This window comes from Athene cunicularia (assembly GCF_003259725.1).
Source record: "Athene cunicularia isolate RWA chromosome 11 unlocalized genomic scaffold, athCun1 chr11_part1, whole genome shotgun sequence".
Classification (NCBI taxonomy): Eukaryota; Metazoa; Chordata; class Aves; order Strigiformes; family Strigidae; genus Athene; species Athene cunicularia.
The window spans coordinates 16,885,898-16,902,648 of NW_020799113.1; the positions used below are offsets into that span (position 1 = coordinate 16,885,898).

The window sequence follows — 16,751 nt, forward strand, 5'->3', positions numbered from 1 at the left end:
GGGGGGGAAAGCAGGGGAAATGAAAGAAGAGGAAATGAAAGAAGTGGCAAAATGGCCACTTCACCACTGCAACTGCAATTCTAGCCTAAACTACTGAAACTCTACCACAGAGCAGTTCCCAAAGGGAAGAAATCCAGCTCTTGGACTCTGGAAAAAAGTCTAGAAACAGTAAGTCTGTAACAAATCAGATTCGATGACTAGGTAACTACAACCTTCAGCACAAGAGTCTGGAGAAATACCCCAAACTGGCTTTGCCAATAAAGTCTATCAGCTGTACCTTAAGAGTGCTGATACAAGCACTGGCAACCACCTGAATGCTCAGTTTGAAGATGGTGCCACTTACTCTCTTGCTTCAAGCATAGGAGGCAGACAGAAACAGTAACTACTAATTTACTAGACCCAGTCTCACAGATGCTTTCTCCACACAGGCAACATTTCCAGGTGGAAGATAAGTTTAGGAATAAAGCAAAACAAACAGCATACTCTATTCCAAGTGCATGGAGGTGAGCATATAATAATGTCTATATTGCCAGATTACTTCAAATACCAGTAAGCGGGAATTCTTCCTCTATCACATCCTCTCTCCCTTCCCTAGTCAGAAGGTGCTATGCATAGAACAGGCACATAGATGAGGGGGTATCCCTCTCAGACTACAGAGTGTCAGATTTCAAAAGAAACCCATAGGAAATAGAGAATACTTCTTTGTTCAAGCATGCATTTCAGAAAAAAAAAAAAAAAAACCCTAATCCCTAAAAAGTAAGTAACAATGAAGCCCGCTGTCCTGCCACAAGAGAGAAATGTTGTTAATGCCCTTGGAATTTAGCCATCCATCCACTTCCCTTCACTTCCTTACTACTGTTTTAAGCATAAGCCACCCTCCTCCCCCCCAACAATGAGCCTTGAATTCTGAGTCTCTGAAGCCTTGGAGGATTAATATACTGCAAAAGCTCATTTCAGCTGCAGATAAAAGGCACCTAAAACCAGCACAGGTTTAAAAGAATACTATTTGTTTTTATGTAGGAGAAGCTTGTACACAAAGAAGTTCCTACATTTCCATCCTAGCTCTTTTCAGCAAATTCAGGAGCCTTTAAATAAAGCTCAGGTGGTAACCATAGCCCCTAAATATTAGTCGTCTTCTGGTTTATTTTTTTACTAGTCCTCAATGAAACATACACCTAAATATGCTTTCTAAGAAATAATCCACACAGTCTTTTTCAGGTAGACATGAATTCACTTTACATTCACGCCAACCTCAAAGAAACTGGGCAGCTACTGCTAAATGCATGCTGAATCCCAACTAAGAAAACAGTTGTAAATTAGCTTTTGGTCAGCTGAGACCATGAGCACAGTTAAATTGCATCTACTTGTACATAAACCTAATTCTTGTCAGAATACCAACTCTGTCAATGTTAGCATGAAACCTGCATTCTTATAAGAAAAAAAAAAAAAGTGGTCATTAGTTGGACACTAGAAATTGATTCATTTAGTGGCTAAAGAGTAAAATCCATAGAGGATTTAACCAGTAAATAATGAAAAATACTTTTTCGTGAAAAATTTTGTTCTCATATGCACAACTTCATGTAAATCCATCACTCAACTACTAAATCTGTTCCTTGTTGATTTGATTTCTCTCACTGCTTCTACAACTGTAGTGAAGGCCTAAGGTAACACTCTGTCTGTTGCATGTAATTACTACTAAGGAAAGTTTCCTGTAAACATCCTTAGACCCCTTACTGCAATGTAATGCCCAAACACCACCATCTGCTGAGCAGCTGGTGCTTTAGCACCTGTCAGAGTAACTACTGTCATCCCCTTGTCCTATCTGCATTGTATGGTGGGATCTTCTATTGTTATGGTTTTGGTTGTTTTGATTTTTTGTTGTTCTTGTTGTTGTAAGTATCCTTTAGCTATCAGTATATGATTGGAGTCAAATCAACGGCCCTATTACATTACAGTACAACTAAAAAGCAGTTGAACATGAATTACTGAATCAGTTCTTTGAATATTAGTTATTTGAAGATTACAGTGCACTATGCTATTATACAGAAAGGTGATGGGGAAAATTACAGTCTCCAAGATTTAAAATCCCAGGTTTTTCAAGATTGTTTAATGCAAGATACATTAAACACGTTTCAACAATAAAAACAAGAAAGCAGAACTACAAAGAGGAGTCAAGCTACCAAAGCACTAAACAAGAGGCTAGCACAGATAAAATTAAAAAGCTGATCTACAGATTTTTGCATTTATTTATTATCAGAAGCATGTACTGATGTTGAGACCAGCTTTTTGAAGCCCATGATAAGCAAAGTCTATCTCTTAAGAGCAGGTCTGGTATGAAAGGTGCTTTCACTTAAGCAGCAACATGTGTATACATGCAATATACAGAGCCCATGAAGACTGAAGAAGAAAACAGAAGAGAGTAAAGCAAGAACTAAAACTTAAAAACCTGTTCCTTTCAGACATGGACATACAAAGACAAAAATCACCCTTCAATCTCAGCATCTCTGATCTGGTTCCCAGAATACCAACATTGAAGCCCATTGAATACCAATATCAAATAGTTATACAGAGATTAAAACCATGCCCAAACCACTGACAATTATTAGGGGCTCACTTTATAAACGAGCAGAAGCATCGTGCAATAAATCCTTGGGTAGCAGCAGAAAATGGAAAAAAAAACAAACAAAACACGTAGGAGAGAGGAAAGGGGAGGAAAAAAAAAAAAAAAAAGATTAGTTATTGCTCCAGTGACATAATATTGTCCCAATACAGTAAGTCACCACCTCTTTTTTCCCCTAAAGGAATGAGCAAGTATAAAACTAGCATTACCACATGCAGGATTCCAAGAACAATTCAAAAAAATTCCTTGGCTCCTTTATAAGATATTGAACCCGATCTCATTGGACAACACCTTCTAAAGAAATCAAAGAGGTGACCAATTTAATAACAGTAACTGATGATGACAGGAGGTCGCAGAAGAACATACTTTTCACCTTGTGGCAAAATTTCTATTCATTTGAAACATTTAATTCGTTAATGCAATACAAACACTATGAACTACTCTCCAAAGGCAGAAACAAGGAAAAGGGCAAATTTAGCACTAGACTCAAAGTCCAGATTCACTAAACTGAAGATTTATTGGAAGACAGAGCTACTAGAATTCTCACTGACCTGTTCCATGCACAGACAGGTTCAGGTCACAATGGTGCACCTCCACTTCTAGCTGAATTTCAATTTAGAAAACAGGCTTCCTCACTTAAGGTTTTTATATACCCACCATCGATCCACCAAAACCGGGGGGGGGGGGGAAGGTAAAATATCAATGGCTAAGTAACAGATGAATTATTACTTCTGTTTATCTGGAAAACATGAAAGCTACAAGTAACTGAATTTGGTTTGAACTCTGGAAATATCTGTTGAAAAACAAGTCCTAAAATACAATGACATTTAGTTTCTTTTGAACATTTGCCAAAATTCATCACACTTTTAATAAGCTAAGCTTCGTATTTTTCCACTGAAAAATGAAGTATGTGAAACTACCTTCAAACATGAATGTAACATTTGAAAAGAAGCCACGACAGGTAGAGCACTGTATCTTCCAAATACTCAACACTCGGAACATAAGACATTTAAACATCTGTTCTCAGTCTACATTTGTTTACATAGCAGACATCTGGCTCTATAAAGGCCACTATCCTTCAAGAATCTTAAAGAAAAAAAAAAAACAAAAACAATACCATGCCTGAATGTTCTGTATTAACTGCTGCTATGCATTAAAATCTGTATCTTACCCTTTAGCAATACCACTGCTATCCAACTGACATAATTTTGAAGGAAAAACATGCAAAAATTGTTTTCTTTTCACACATATCACTTAAAACAGTGGTTTGAGATGCACAAAGAGAATTTTAAGTCAGGACTTCCAAGCAGGACCAAAAGGGCAGACTTGGTATTTGTGTAAGTGCCGTTATCTGCAGAAATTAAATATGCACCAGATTATACCATATTCAATTCTCTTTCCTTTTAGCAAACATGTGATGACAAAAAATGGATATAGATACAACATCCTCTGAGACTAAAGGCAGAAGATATGGAAACACCCATTCCATGAATTCAAGTTAAGTGCTGCTAGAAAAAAGCATTTGTACATGGTGCCATTTAAAAAAAAAACCAAAAAAACAAAACAGTTCCTCAAGATGGTAAGTTTCTGTGTTTGCTCAGTGATAAGAGCATCGAATCAGTACATACTGACTGAAGTTACCTCTAACACGTAGAATATTTGTTATCAGTATAAAATAGTTTGGAAAATAGTTTTCCTTTAGGTTCCAATGTAATGCGCTTTCCATGGAGAATGTTCCTGCCTGTAACTGAAATAATTAGTCCTTGAAAGGGTGTCTGACAGAGGCATCTATTTCTTTCCATTTGCAAGCAAGTCACCACACCTAGGTCACAGCCTTTTGTACTAGGAAATTTGCTCTCAATCAACTTTAAGGCTTAAGTCTTGAAGGTCAAACACTGAGCCTACCTAGGGCTCCCAGCAAAAAGTGGCCAGGAGTGAAAACTTTTGGCAGCCCTCACCCTTCTCTGGCAGCCCCTTCATAGCCCCATGTCAAATTCTAACCCTAGACACTAAATCACTGCATTCAAATTAGGATATGTTTATTATATGAGAAATAAGGCAAATTGTATATTACACTTTGATCTGCCAGTTAAATATACAACATGGAGCTTGCACAGTGATCAGCAGTTTCCAAGAGCAATCACCTGCTCAGTTTGATCCCCACTGATCGTTACTTGGAGGTCCAAATGCAATATCAAGGAGAGAGACTGCATACTAACCTGGTACCCCTGGAAGAAGCTGAGTATCTCCTTCATTCCTGTGTTGTACGGCAAGCCCTGCATACGGACTAATGCTCCAGGCTGGGGCAGGATCGGAGTGTGGGTGGCAGTGGCAGCAGCAGCTACAGCTCCTGGAGGAGCTGCAATATACCCCACCGTGGTAGGGGATACTGGAGGACTGAAAGAAAGAGGGGCAAAGTTGTTATGAAAACCAGTAACTGGTTTTAGTGCTCAGAATAAGCGGAGATGAAACTGAAAATTTAAATTTGAGAGTAAGTCCAAACACCACAGAAAAGCAAGCAGCCCTGATGTGGACTTTCTTCATCTCTTCAGCATCTGATAATTTATTTTTAAAGAAGGGAGGGAAAGGGAGGGAATAACTAAACATTTGTAATTGAAGACATAAAGAGGGGCATTTGTTACTTTACAGGAAAGGAGAAAAACAGTAGCTGCAGATGAACTGTTCTAAGATTGTTAATAAAACCATAAAGAAAAAAAAGGGAGGGGTGGGATTGTAGTATGAAAAGCAAGGAAGGACCAAAATTTGGTACTTCTGAATCACAAAACAGTGAGTATAGTAGTATCCCTCGTCAGGGCTTGTCTAGCAATTCACCAGATACTCAGGCTAGTAAGTGTCACAAGCCTAGGAACTATCAATGAACAAGCTATTTCTCATGGACCCAAGTATCAGTGAGCCATGTTGATACCATCTATGGGAAGGGAAAAGGTGGAGATCTTCTGGTTTGCTTACACACGTAGAGTGTCCTTTGGTCTCTCTGATATAAGGAAATCAAGCCTTTTACATACTGATGATGAGTCTTTTGGTATGGAAAGTCTTGTAAGTACAAAACTAAGGGATGAGGGTAGAGGCATGTACTGACACTGCTCCTTACTTGGCCAAGAAACAGAACCGCCTTAATGACATTGCCCCAGTGCCAAAAAACACTGCTAAATATTAGATCAACATTACCATGATATTCAAACAGAACCTACAGCAAACCCAAACTTCATTACAAGGCCACAGAGAATCAGTTAAAATGGCTACTGCCTCTGCTGCTGAACATCAAGTTCCCATGATTATCTACACCAGAAGTACAAATTTAAGAGCTGTTCACAGGTGACCACACGTTGCCTGCTGCACTGAGATGAAGCATCAAAAGAAGCAGCTAAGCCTAGGGGTTACCTGGGATAGTAAGCTGTGTAATTCATATAAAGCTGAGCAGCCTGAGCTGGGTAGTAGGTAACAGTTGGAGGAGCAGCCGCAGAGGCCTGGGGAGTCCTGGTGGTTGGCAAGAGGGCTTGTGGCTGGTAAAGCGCTGCCTCTGCTGGGATCACAGCTGCTGTTTGGAAAGCAGCATAAGCTGGTGGAGAAAGACCTAAAAACGAACCAGGACACAGCAACAAAAACAATCAGAATGGAGATCTCTGCTGTAAGAAAGGAATTATTCATCCCAATGTGATTAATACCATCTGGGTACAATTAATGAATACTTGTGCAAAGACTGCTCTCTAGCCTCTCCCCGGGAGACCCCTGCTACATCATCATGAATGACAACTGGGGGATTTGAAATGAGCAATTCTTAACGGTTCACAACTCCTAGAGCTGAGAAGCCTTGTCCATATGTAAATGGAAAGTAGGGAACTTCAGAGGTATTCAAAGAAAGCATAAAGCCATGTGCATAGAGAAAGCAGGCGTGCACACCAACACACCCTTTGTTCTTTCTAACAGAAGTTGTACTCTGTGGGACAAAAGTACCATAATATTAGCTACACATGGGCATCCACAACTGCTGACCACAAGTCTTCATGTATAAGCCTCCTGCAACTTCAAAAAGCATTTTTAGGATATATCAAATGGAAAAAAGAATACTCTACTAAATGACGAGTCTGATGCGTTTTGATGAACAAATCCTGATTTGTATAGGAATATTAAGCTTGGCTTGGTGTGCAGTCAAATTGGTTTTAGATACTATATCTGGCAGCCTTTTATTATTTTGCAAATACACATTGGTGTCTGCTTTGTGATTTGATAGTGGGACTAATTAGAATGGTACAGTAAAGTTCCATTATAGTTCCACAATAAGGTTCACTGTAATCTTCAATAAGACAAACAAACAAAAAAATCCCTCCAACTTTACCACTCTATGGTCTGTTACCGTATCATATTTTCCTTCAAATATAAGCCCATAGAGTACCTTCTCAATGCTCTAAGGCAAGATAGCAAGAGCACTCATCGGCAGTTAGAATAGAGAATTCCTCCCCCTTTTAAAAATCCCTCTAATTCCAAGTAGGTTTCACTACAGGCAAGTCTACTGCAGAGCTCAGAAGAACAGTACACCCATAAAAAGCAAAGTGTGCAACAATTTCACTGGCAAGGCCTTGCTGCCCTCTACTCACCACCGAAAATACAATAAAAATGCCTCTGATCAGTCCCATTATTGCCCAAGGGGGACAATTCCAATCTCAGCATGTATACAGATGGATGATTATTGATCACGGCAAAACCCAAGTCAAAAGGTGAAAGACCACAAAGCTTCAGCACCTACCACATATCAGCCTTTAGCAGCAGAGAGCAGAAGAATTGGAGACTTACATGGTAACTTACATGGCGGTGGGGATAAGCCACTACGATTTAAAGTGCCACCCATTAAAACAAAGTTCATCTCCTCTCCTGAACACTGGAATACTTCCACATAACGGTCCTTCATCATTTTTTTGTGACATTTTTGAGCCACCATAAAGGCTTTGTCAGCAGATTTCATTTGGATGAAAGCATCACCTGATGGTCGTCCCTAGGGGAGGGGGGGAAATAATCATAAGTCAATCTGTTATTAAAACACCCAGAGCACAAGAAATGCAGAAAGTACTAAGATCAAAGTCTATTGAAAGTCTGTATTGTTCTTCCTCATCTGGCACCAGTAAACTAGTAACTCGACAACTATTTTCAAAAGTAGAGCAGCAGAAAGGCAAGACTTGTGTAACCAGTGCCTGGTTAACACAACACTACTTCCACTTTCTGTAGAAGGAAAGAGAGAATAATTTAGCATAGAAGCAAATTTTGGAGGCCTCTAATCCAAACACTGTTCAAAGCAGGGCTAATTTTCAAGTTACATCAGGCCACTCATGGCCTTCTCCACTTGAAATGTAGGCATCTCCAGGGGTGGAGATTCCACAGCAGCTCTGGGAACCTGTCTGGGTGCCTAAGTAATTTCTCACTGTGACTTTTTTTTTTTTCCCTCCTTTTCCTTTACACCCAATTGGAATTTTCCTTGATGCAGTTTATTAATACTGTCTCTTTTGTTGTGAAGCTCTAGAAAGACTCTGGCTTTGCCTTCCCTATAACTACTTTTTAGGTAATAGTACAACAGTAAAAAGCTTCAGACATGCTTTAGTAAAGTCTATAACTGCATTAAAAAGTGATTTCCAGGTCTGATTTCCTGCAACCTGACAGACATTGCTGTACGTATAAAATATTAAAAAACTTTCTTAACAAAAAAAGCATGACAAATATAGTAGAACTCTTATTTGTTTTCTTTAATACCTCAGTATTTCTGTGGCTAATATAGTTTAACACAAGACAACAGGGAAAAGATATCTCTATGATTATGTCAAAATAAATCCACAACACACCTTTTAATTATCAACTTCCTTTAAAGCCTGAGAAGTCTCTAATCAAGTTAGAAAACCTAATTTTTCCACAAACACTACTCAAGCAACACAGCTCCCATTGAGCAGAAACCCTGAAGCTGACAGAGCAGCTATGTCATCTAACATGAGACATTTCTATCTCGTGTGTTTCCAGCATGTGACTGCAACACAAGGGACTATTTAAGAGTCTCCAGGATAAAGCTATCCTTAAAAGAAAAAGATTCATCCTCCCGAGTCTTATGTATACTTATATAGAAACAAAAGCAAGTGTGTATGTAAAAGTGGAGAAGAAATGAAGAGAAGGAAGGAATGAAAAGACAGGCAAACAGAACATAGCACCTTCTCAAGGTTATAGAAGACCTGAAGCACAGCCAAGAACAGGTAAGCTACCCTGACTTCTAAGCCCGTTCAATCACTGGACAGTTATCCCTCCCATGCAAAATGCTATTACCTGCTGATTAAGGACCATGTGAACTCCGTGGGGCTTGATATCAGCTGTGGCGTCTCCCATAAATTCCAGGATGTCATCAATGCCAGCAGTGTAAGGAAGACCTCTGAGCCGGACACAGTCACGTATGCTTCCCGTGGCAATGGTATATGGTGGGGGTATGACAGGAATGATGGGAGTTGGGAGAGTGGGAATAAGAGGTGTTGACATATATCGATTAAGTACCTGTTGGCAAAAAAACCCACACTGGTAAGAGATTTACACATCATCTACTTGAGCACAAATCAGTTCTCACAATACTATTTTCACATATTTAAATAAATCCACTTCCAGCATCAGAGAAAAATACCTTCTTAAACCAAATGATTGCAGATAGTTCCTGTTAGGCATTTGAGAGTTTTAAACTCAGAAGGGGAAAGAGGAAGTATTATAAATTTAATTTGCTAGACCCTAATAACAGACCTTTCTATTCTTGTTATTAAAAAGTTAAAAGCAGATTACAGTTCATTTTAGAATATCCCCAAAAGAACTTTTGAAAACCACATTTGGGCTAATAAACCTATATTGTCACATACAGTTCTTATTTAAATTAGGGTAAACTAAAGACAGTCATTTTAAAAGAACTAAGACCTGAAATAACTAGTAAGTAAAAAACACTAGCTCTAATCCCTTCATAAAACCTGACTGATTAAGTAAAGGTGTTTCTGTTTTAACCTGAGTGCTCATCTCCAACTACAGATTTTCTGGAAGAACAAGAAAAAAAAAAAAAAACAAGTAAAAAAAAGGTAACAACTATAGGGGACCTCGATCTCAACATTTTATTTTTTCTTGACTCCTAAATGGCAACAGGAATGTAACTTGCTGTTGGGGCCTACTGCTGAAAAACACATTTAGCAATGATTACCAGAAACAAAGAAACAGATTCCACTGAGAGAGGTACCAAAAAAGAGGTTACAAAGGCTTAGTTTTGTCAATAATGTTTCAGTCTCTAGAGTTTGTTTCCACAGCTGCCTTTTTTTCAGGAATCTACTTGTAGCACCTTTCAGGCCAGAAATCTTCTCCCTCAGTTGGGTATAGAGTTCATAATTACTTTGTATTAACATCAAGTAGATGAGAGCTGGCTTTACTCAAACAAGGAGCCTGTTAAGTCCCTAAAAAAAAAAAAAAACAAAAACCAAAAAAACCATCTCTTGCTCAAGCAGCAAAAAAATTAGGGTGTGACCCTTGGCAACTGTCATAGGGGAAGAAGGACATGTATGTTTTATCTCGGTTTCCCTAACAGAAATGAAAACAAAGACTTGGTCACTGTGACAGAGTGGTTTTGCTCCTTAGCTTCATTCTCTCTAAAGAGCAGAATGGGGGTGGGGGCAGGGAATAAATCTCACTGTGCCATTTCACTTAGTCTTCACAATGTATACATCACAGTCATGGCTCTTCTAATCACCATGTCACAGTACATGGGGTTAGTGGCAGGCCCACAAGTGTGGATAGTCTTTCCCTTGCCCCATCCCTTATATGGAAAAGACTTCTCATGTCACATACATTGAAACAGTAACTGTATTAAAGTTTTATAGCCAGCAGTTATGCACAGACCAGATCAAATCTTATAATGGTTCCCTTTGATATTATCTCAGGCAGAAAAAAAAAAAAAAATGCAGTATGTGATGTTTTTCACAGGCTTGAGCTGCTAGTGTCAAAATGAAATGGTCTTACCAGTTTAAGAAGATGATAATAGGAACTGGTGAAGGACAGGGAAAAAAAAGTGAAACATTGTCTTAGGAAAACAAATATTTCATGCTGTTTCACCAAAAATCAGATACATCCTGGTAATTCTTACTTTCCGATAAAGCAGTTGTAGGAAAATCTGTTTTAGTGCATCCAGATTTGGATTTAATGTAAGAAATTCTGTACATGGAGACCAGAATTTAAAGACAACACTGCAGATTTTCAAGAAACATCACTAAAATACTATCAGTCTAGAGTATTTTTTTAGTGATTTCATTCAACCTTTAAGTAGAAGAAAATTATCCAATGATTTTTACTTTATAATCTGAGGGATGTTAAAAAACCCAAACAGTGACGGTAAAAACCAAAAAACAATGCTGTGCAATTTTCCATGACAATCAGGAAGCACATAATGCCCTTTCTAGAACTTGACATCTTTAATATAATAGACTTTCATGGTTGTTTACAACATACTGTGTGTGCAAGTGTTAGAAGAAATGTTTTAACTGTTAAGTTTTGAGTCTCAGCCAATAGTTACAACCTGTTGGACTTCTGCTGCTGTGCTCCTGAAGAGTTCAATGTAACGTTTTCCAAGTATTTCTTTGTGCTTTTTAAGTGCATTCTGTGCATATTCTTCACAGGAAAATAACACAAATGCATCTCCTGTGGGCCTGCCATCCGGGTACTTGACAAAGAGAAGTCCCTCTTTCCCTCCTGTGACTGGGCACTCCGGCCCCAGGAAGCCCAGGACATCCTCCTGAGTAGCAGTGAATGGAAGGCCTCTCATCCGGATGATAACTTGATTCTCCTTAGATAAGAACTGGGCCACTTCATTGGAGGTGCCTGGTGGAAAGAAAACAACATACGGTCAGCCAACAACATACGCTCGTGCTGGTCAGTCAATTCCATGGGACACAGGAGCAACAAAGCATTAGGGAGCAATACAGGAGGCAAGTAGCTAGCAACAAACACACAGAAGACCCAAAACTACTAGCTCCCAGTAATCTCTTTTTAAGTTAAACTCCCTTACCCTGAAAGGCTTTCATGTTTTAATGAAATTGGAACAAAGATGAGATTAGCATGAACATATAACAAGATACACCAATGCTTCCACTGCAATGGCTCATCTTCCTCCCAGACAGCAAAACCTGCCTGTGAACATCACAGCCCAAATGCTCATAGCTCAACTTCAACTACATGAAACCAGAACTTGACAGGGTCAAGTATTCTTGGAAGGCAAAACAGGAAAAGCTACTGTATTATCCATTTGCATGCTTAGCTGAAAGAAAAAAAAAACCAAAAACAAAAAAAAAACTACTTTACTACAACTTCAGTAATTACACTGAACTCCAGCATCACTTACCTCCTGCAATTTTTAAGAATTCTTCCCCAGTTGCTTTGTAAACCTTACAGAGAAAAAAAAAAAAGCCAAATATGAAAATTACAATATTGAACTCTAAAACACACACACTCTTCCACATGTAAAAGAACTGTATTTGGCACTTGGAACAAAACAGAAGTGCAGTTTATTCTCATTTAAAACTGTAGTCTAAAACATTCAGGTTGCTCTAACAAAGATTTGTTTCAAATCACTGCATTTTACCTCAATGTATCTGCTACCCATGTGATGCTTATGTCTTTCCAGCGCGAGATCTCTTTGTTCAGAATTGACAAACCGAACTAATGCCTCCCCGTTTCTTCTTCCTTGAGCATTCAGACAAAGAGCCACACCACCTCTGGAAGGTAAAACCAACAAAAATAAACTTAGTTTGAATCTGTAATACATTTAATAATCAACTGTGTAAGAATACTAGAGAAATCAGACTTTAACATGGTTTACAGACTGAAAGAGAAATTGCTACTATCCACAATTATATTAAAAGTGAAATTAAACATAATTATACTGCAGAATCCACTTCAGCGACATCTTGGATCTCATGCTGTTTATCACCTTCTCAACTTCTATGCAGATGTAAATTTGCAAGCCCTTCCTATCATCTGAGAGATGCAGATTTGAATTTCCTCATACCACCAATTAAAAAAGAAAAATTCTCAATGTTGAAAATATGGAATATATATTAAGTGACAGGTATGCTAAATTAAACTCTATATAAATACACAACAGTATACACAGAGGTGCACACACAGTCATATGAAAATTTCTTCGAAGCAGCACTTAAGAGGTTTCTCAATCTGGCCTGTTTACAAGGTATAGCAGAATACTGAAGAGTTGGCACAAAACTAAACCTTCTGTTATGCCTTGGATTCTGCCTTGATTAATGCAGTAGGTGTTTCTCCCTTCAGGTACTAGCAATAAATGAACATATGTTGGTTTTCAATCACTGAGTCTCTTCTTCACACACTTCAAAACTCTTTCTTGCCCACCCAAGGCTGGTTTAGTTATCATGACCATGGGGTAGGAAGGGGCCTGGGTGGGGAAACAGTAAAAATGAGGAATCTAGTGGGGGATGTGTTGAACAAATATTTCTAAAACTTGCTATTAAAGACAAAGTGATAAAGCAAGACAAATTCTTATTATCTTACTTAGCAATGTTGAGTCCTTTGAAAAATCGAGCAATATCTTGGTCCGAAGACTGCCATGGCAAACCTCTGGCACGTATTACTGTCTCACTGTCCACTGTTTCGGATTTACTACTGCACAGAAAGAAAAAAAGTCAAAGTAAGCTTTAAATCTAGTCTTTCCATTACCTTACAAAAATGTCAGCTTGCAACTAATTTAACTTGTAAGTTAGAAGTATATTTGCTGTTGAGGGTCTTCTAATCCTGTTACTCATTTCAATAAAGAAAGGAAAAATAACTGCAATAATCATTTTTATATATACCACACCTAAGATGCACTGTGTTATCACCACATAACAGTTCCTTAAAATAACTAGGAAGACAGTCTCAAAGTGAAGTAATAAGGATCTGGACTCATTTTATCTGAAAGATTCAACAATCCGACATAGATCATTACAAGACAGTCATAAATATGAATACATATGACTTATGCTTAGGATGTTTCATTCTCCAGTTACTGCAATGTATTTGAAAACAACGAACGGTTCTGTTTCTTCTCTCCCTAAACCCAACAGGCAATACAGCACGTTAGGCCACTCTTCAGAAGCACCACGTAGTTCAGCTGCATATAGGGTGCACTAGCCATTACCCCTGTTGACTTAGGGAAAGTTCACAAATATTTCTTCACCACTAGGTAAGATAAATCAGCCTCACTGCCATGCAAAACAGAAGCTAGAGAACAAAGAGCACTTAACTTGCAGTGACTTTAAAGAGACAGACTAAAGTACGGCATTCGACATACGAGCTATAGTCTGCGACACCAGACTGCTGAATACATTGTTCCTGTTCTCAGGACCCAACCTACTTTCACAGTCACCACAGGGAAATATTCACAAGCCTTCCTTGCTGCAGACAAGACACATCTTTGGTTGTAAACTACCCCGACAAGAGCACTCACCAAGGACCTGTTTCGTACTTGTATTTCACAGTTTCAGGCTCAGTGAATACGTGATCTGCAACAACAGGAAGTTTAAATATAACCAGGGTCAGAAATTACTTAAGAATGACAGTACCACTGCCAATTCTTACAGAAAAAAATAGTTTTCAGCATTCTATATTAATAGTTCACTTACTACAACTTTCAGAGAGCATGCTGAAAATGATAGCCACCATGGTTTTCACCTGCCACACACCAAAGTCCTCTTCTGTTTCATCTGTCCCTAAACCTAGATCTAAACAGGTGATTATAGAAAATAACAGACTCACACAATCATTTGTAAACAAGTCATAAGGCTTTCCTGATATTAACACTAGACTAGTAATCAAATTTACTGGTCTTAATGGGGACACATGACCATTAGACATTTGTTACTCTGCTCATAAACTGGTTAATATTCACTTTAACGGTCAACAGTCTGAAAACTATTGATAGCTTACATCATTTCAGTGTTAACAGTTAAAAAAAAAAAAAAAGCTGAGTAAGTTCCTATCACTTCAAACATAACTGAACTTTAACCACATTCAGCTAGGCCACAACAATCCTCCTAAAATGTAGATGTAGAGTGTTGGGGTTTTTGTTTGTTTGTTTTAAACTCCGTTCAGTCAGGATCATACAATAGAACTATCAGCAAATAGTAGAAGCTTCCAGGCCAGCTGATGCTGAAAAGGCCCACTGATAGCTAAGCCTTTCCTTTAAGATTAAGTATCAATGCAAGTGATTATTTTCTTTAGTGGATTTACTAAATGTGGTTTACAACTCAGTGTTAAGACTCATTGAAAAAAAAAAAAATTACAGGCAGAGCCCCTACCCCCAACACACACTTAAGCAAACATTCCTTCTATTTTACCTGTGAGTTTTTAAAACCATGTCTTAGTCTTAGAAGACTAAAACCTGTAACGATCACAGAAATACAACCTAAGGAAGCATGATTGTTTCTGGTCTAAATGCTGCAGCAAAAGGATACATTCTGCCATGGTCTTGATAGTCTGATCTTTCACGGCGGCTGAACTAGGGTAGCAAGTGTGAAATTCTTTGCGCAGATCATAAAAGGAATAGAAGCAGTCTGACAGCAGGAAGTTCTACAAGGAAAGCAAAAAGTTTGTTTCGTACAAGCCATTCCTTTAAATTATGATTAATATTTTTGGACTGTATGAGGCAATCTCAAAAATCACATATTTGCATGTCATCAGCTTGTCTACGATAGACCAGTTTAGTTCCTTTGTAACACAGCTCAAATTCCATAGCCTTACAGGATTAGACCTCTAGATGAGCAAACCCAAATAGCTTCTGAGAGACAGACCTGTGCAAAACAACAACAGAAGACTGCAGGGGAAGAAAAATAAAATATATTTTTTAAAAAAGTAATCTAGGTTTTGCTGTTTTATAAATATTCCCAATTAGAATACTGTATTTTTTGCTTTTATGGCTACACTGAAAAGCAGTATTGTACCAAAACATGATAATAAAGTTTAAATAAATATTGTTACAGTGTACAAAATATCTTCAAGCAACTTCATTACTGTTGTGCAGTGGATGAGAACTTTAATATAACATTATATAACATATATCAGTTAATATAACATTATTAAACAAATGTTTAAGCAGCCCTTCATTCAGATATTAGCTTTTTTTCCAAGGAGTAAAACAAATAATTCTGGCCTAAATCATTACTTTCTCTCTCATACTCTCCAACTGCCTTACTATATAAAAGTTTCACTTTGGTCTAGCCAAACAGTGCCCACCTTTGTAAATAAAGAAGAGTCACAAGGTAATGCTTCTCAGAATGGTAAGAATAGCAAGAGCTAAGGTCTGAGGCTTACTAATATTTAATGTGGAAGGAGAAATAAACTTTCACAAATGAAAAAGATTGAGGGAGGAAAAAAAAAGATTTTAAATTGCAGTATTAAGAGACATAACACTTGATCAGATCCATTCCTTGCTCTGGCATGGACAATTATTTCTTCTACAATGTGTTTGTTTTGGTTTAGTCCATTTGTTTCAAGAAGGAATACAAAGAGCTACCCCCACAAAAAAAAAAAGTACTGTCACATTTGAATGCTAAATATCATTCCTGTCTCCTTACTTGCTTCGTCCCTACATAAACATGCATGTTTCATAAAAAGCCACAGCGTTATGTTTTAGTATAACACAAATGCCAAACAAATATTTGTAGAAACTCAGCATGAGCCAATACCCTTATATAGAGAAAAAAAATACAACTGATCAGTCAGCTCCCTCCATGTCAGCAGCTCCCATTCCCGCGGGGTCCCTGCAGACCCTGCCAAGCAGGCTAACGCAAGAACCACCACCCTGCACAAAGATTCTTCTCCCTGCAAGACAGCCTGCTCTAAGCCCTTGCAGGAACTTGGAGTGGAACTGCTGCTTCGTGTGGGAGTAGCAAGTAAGCTGCAGCACTACTTTCTGCTGAATTAATGCTGATGGGGAACCACCGCCAGTCTCCAGAGCAAGTCACTGCCTGTGTGTTTACTCTCTACAGGACACTGACACATGGCTCCTACCAATTTCAGATCTTGGTAGAAACCCGTGGCTCCGCACAGAACCTGCGGTTTA

General features: G+C 38.4%; 1 protein-coding gene across 1 annotated transcript in view; it reads right to left on the reverse strand.

The window, feature by feature from the left end:
• The window catches only part of ESRP2 (epithelial splicing regulatory protein 2), a 45,650-nt gene that overhangs the window by 8,623 nt on the left and 20,276 nt on the right, over window positions 1-16,751 (reverse strand). Inside the window, exons 4-14 of the mRNA XM_026856963.1 lie at window positions 15,145-15,259; window positions 14,314-14,412; window positions 14,139-14,193; window positions 13,205-13,315; window positions 12,264-12,396; window positions 12,024-12,066; window positions 11,202-11,503; window positions 8,939-9,160; window positions 7,433-7,631; window positions 6,023-6,215; window positions 4,840-5,017 (exon numbers count right to left, since the gene is read on the reverse strand). Coding sequence (XP_026712764.1) covers window positions 4,840-5,017; window positions 6,023-6,215; window positions 7,433-7,631; window positions 8,939-9,160; window positions 11,202-11,503; window positions 12,024-12,066; window positions 12,264-12,396; window positions 13,205-13,315; window positions 14,139-14,193; window positions 14,314-14,412; window positions 15,145-15,259 — 1,650 coding nt within the window. The remainder of the gene's footprint in view (window positions 1-4,839; window positions 5,018-6,022; window positions 6,216-7,432; window positions 7,632-8,938; window positions 9,161-11,201; window positions 11,504-12,023; window positions 12,067-12,263; window positions 12,397-13,204; window positions 13,316-14,138; window positions 14,194-14,313; window positions 14,413-15,144; window positions 15,260-16,751) is intronic.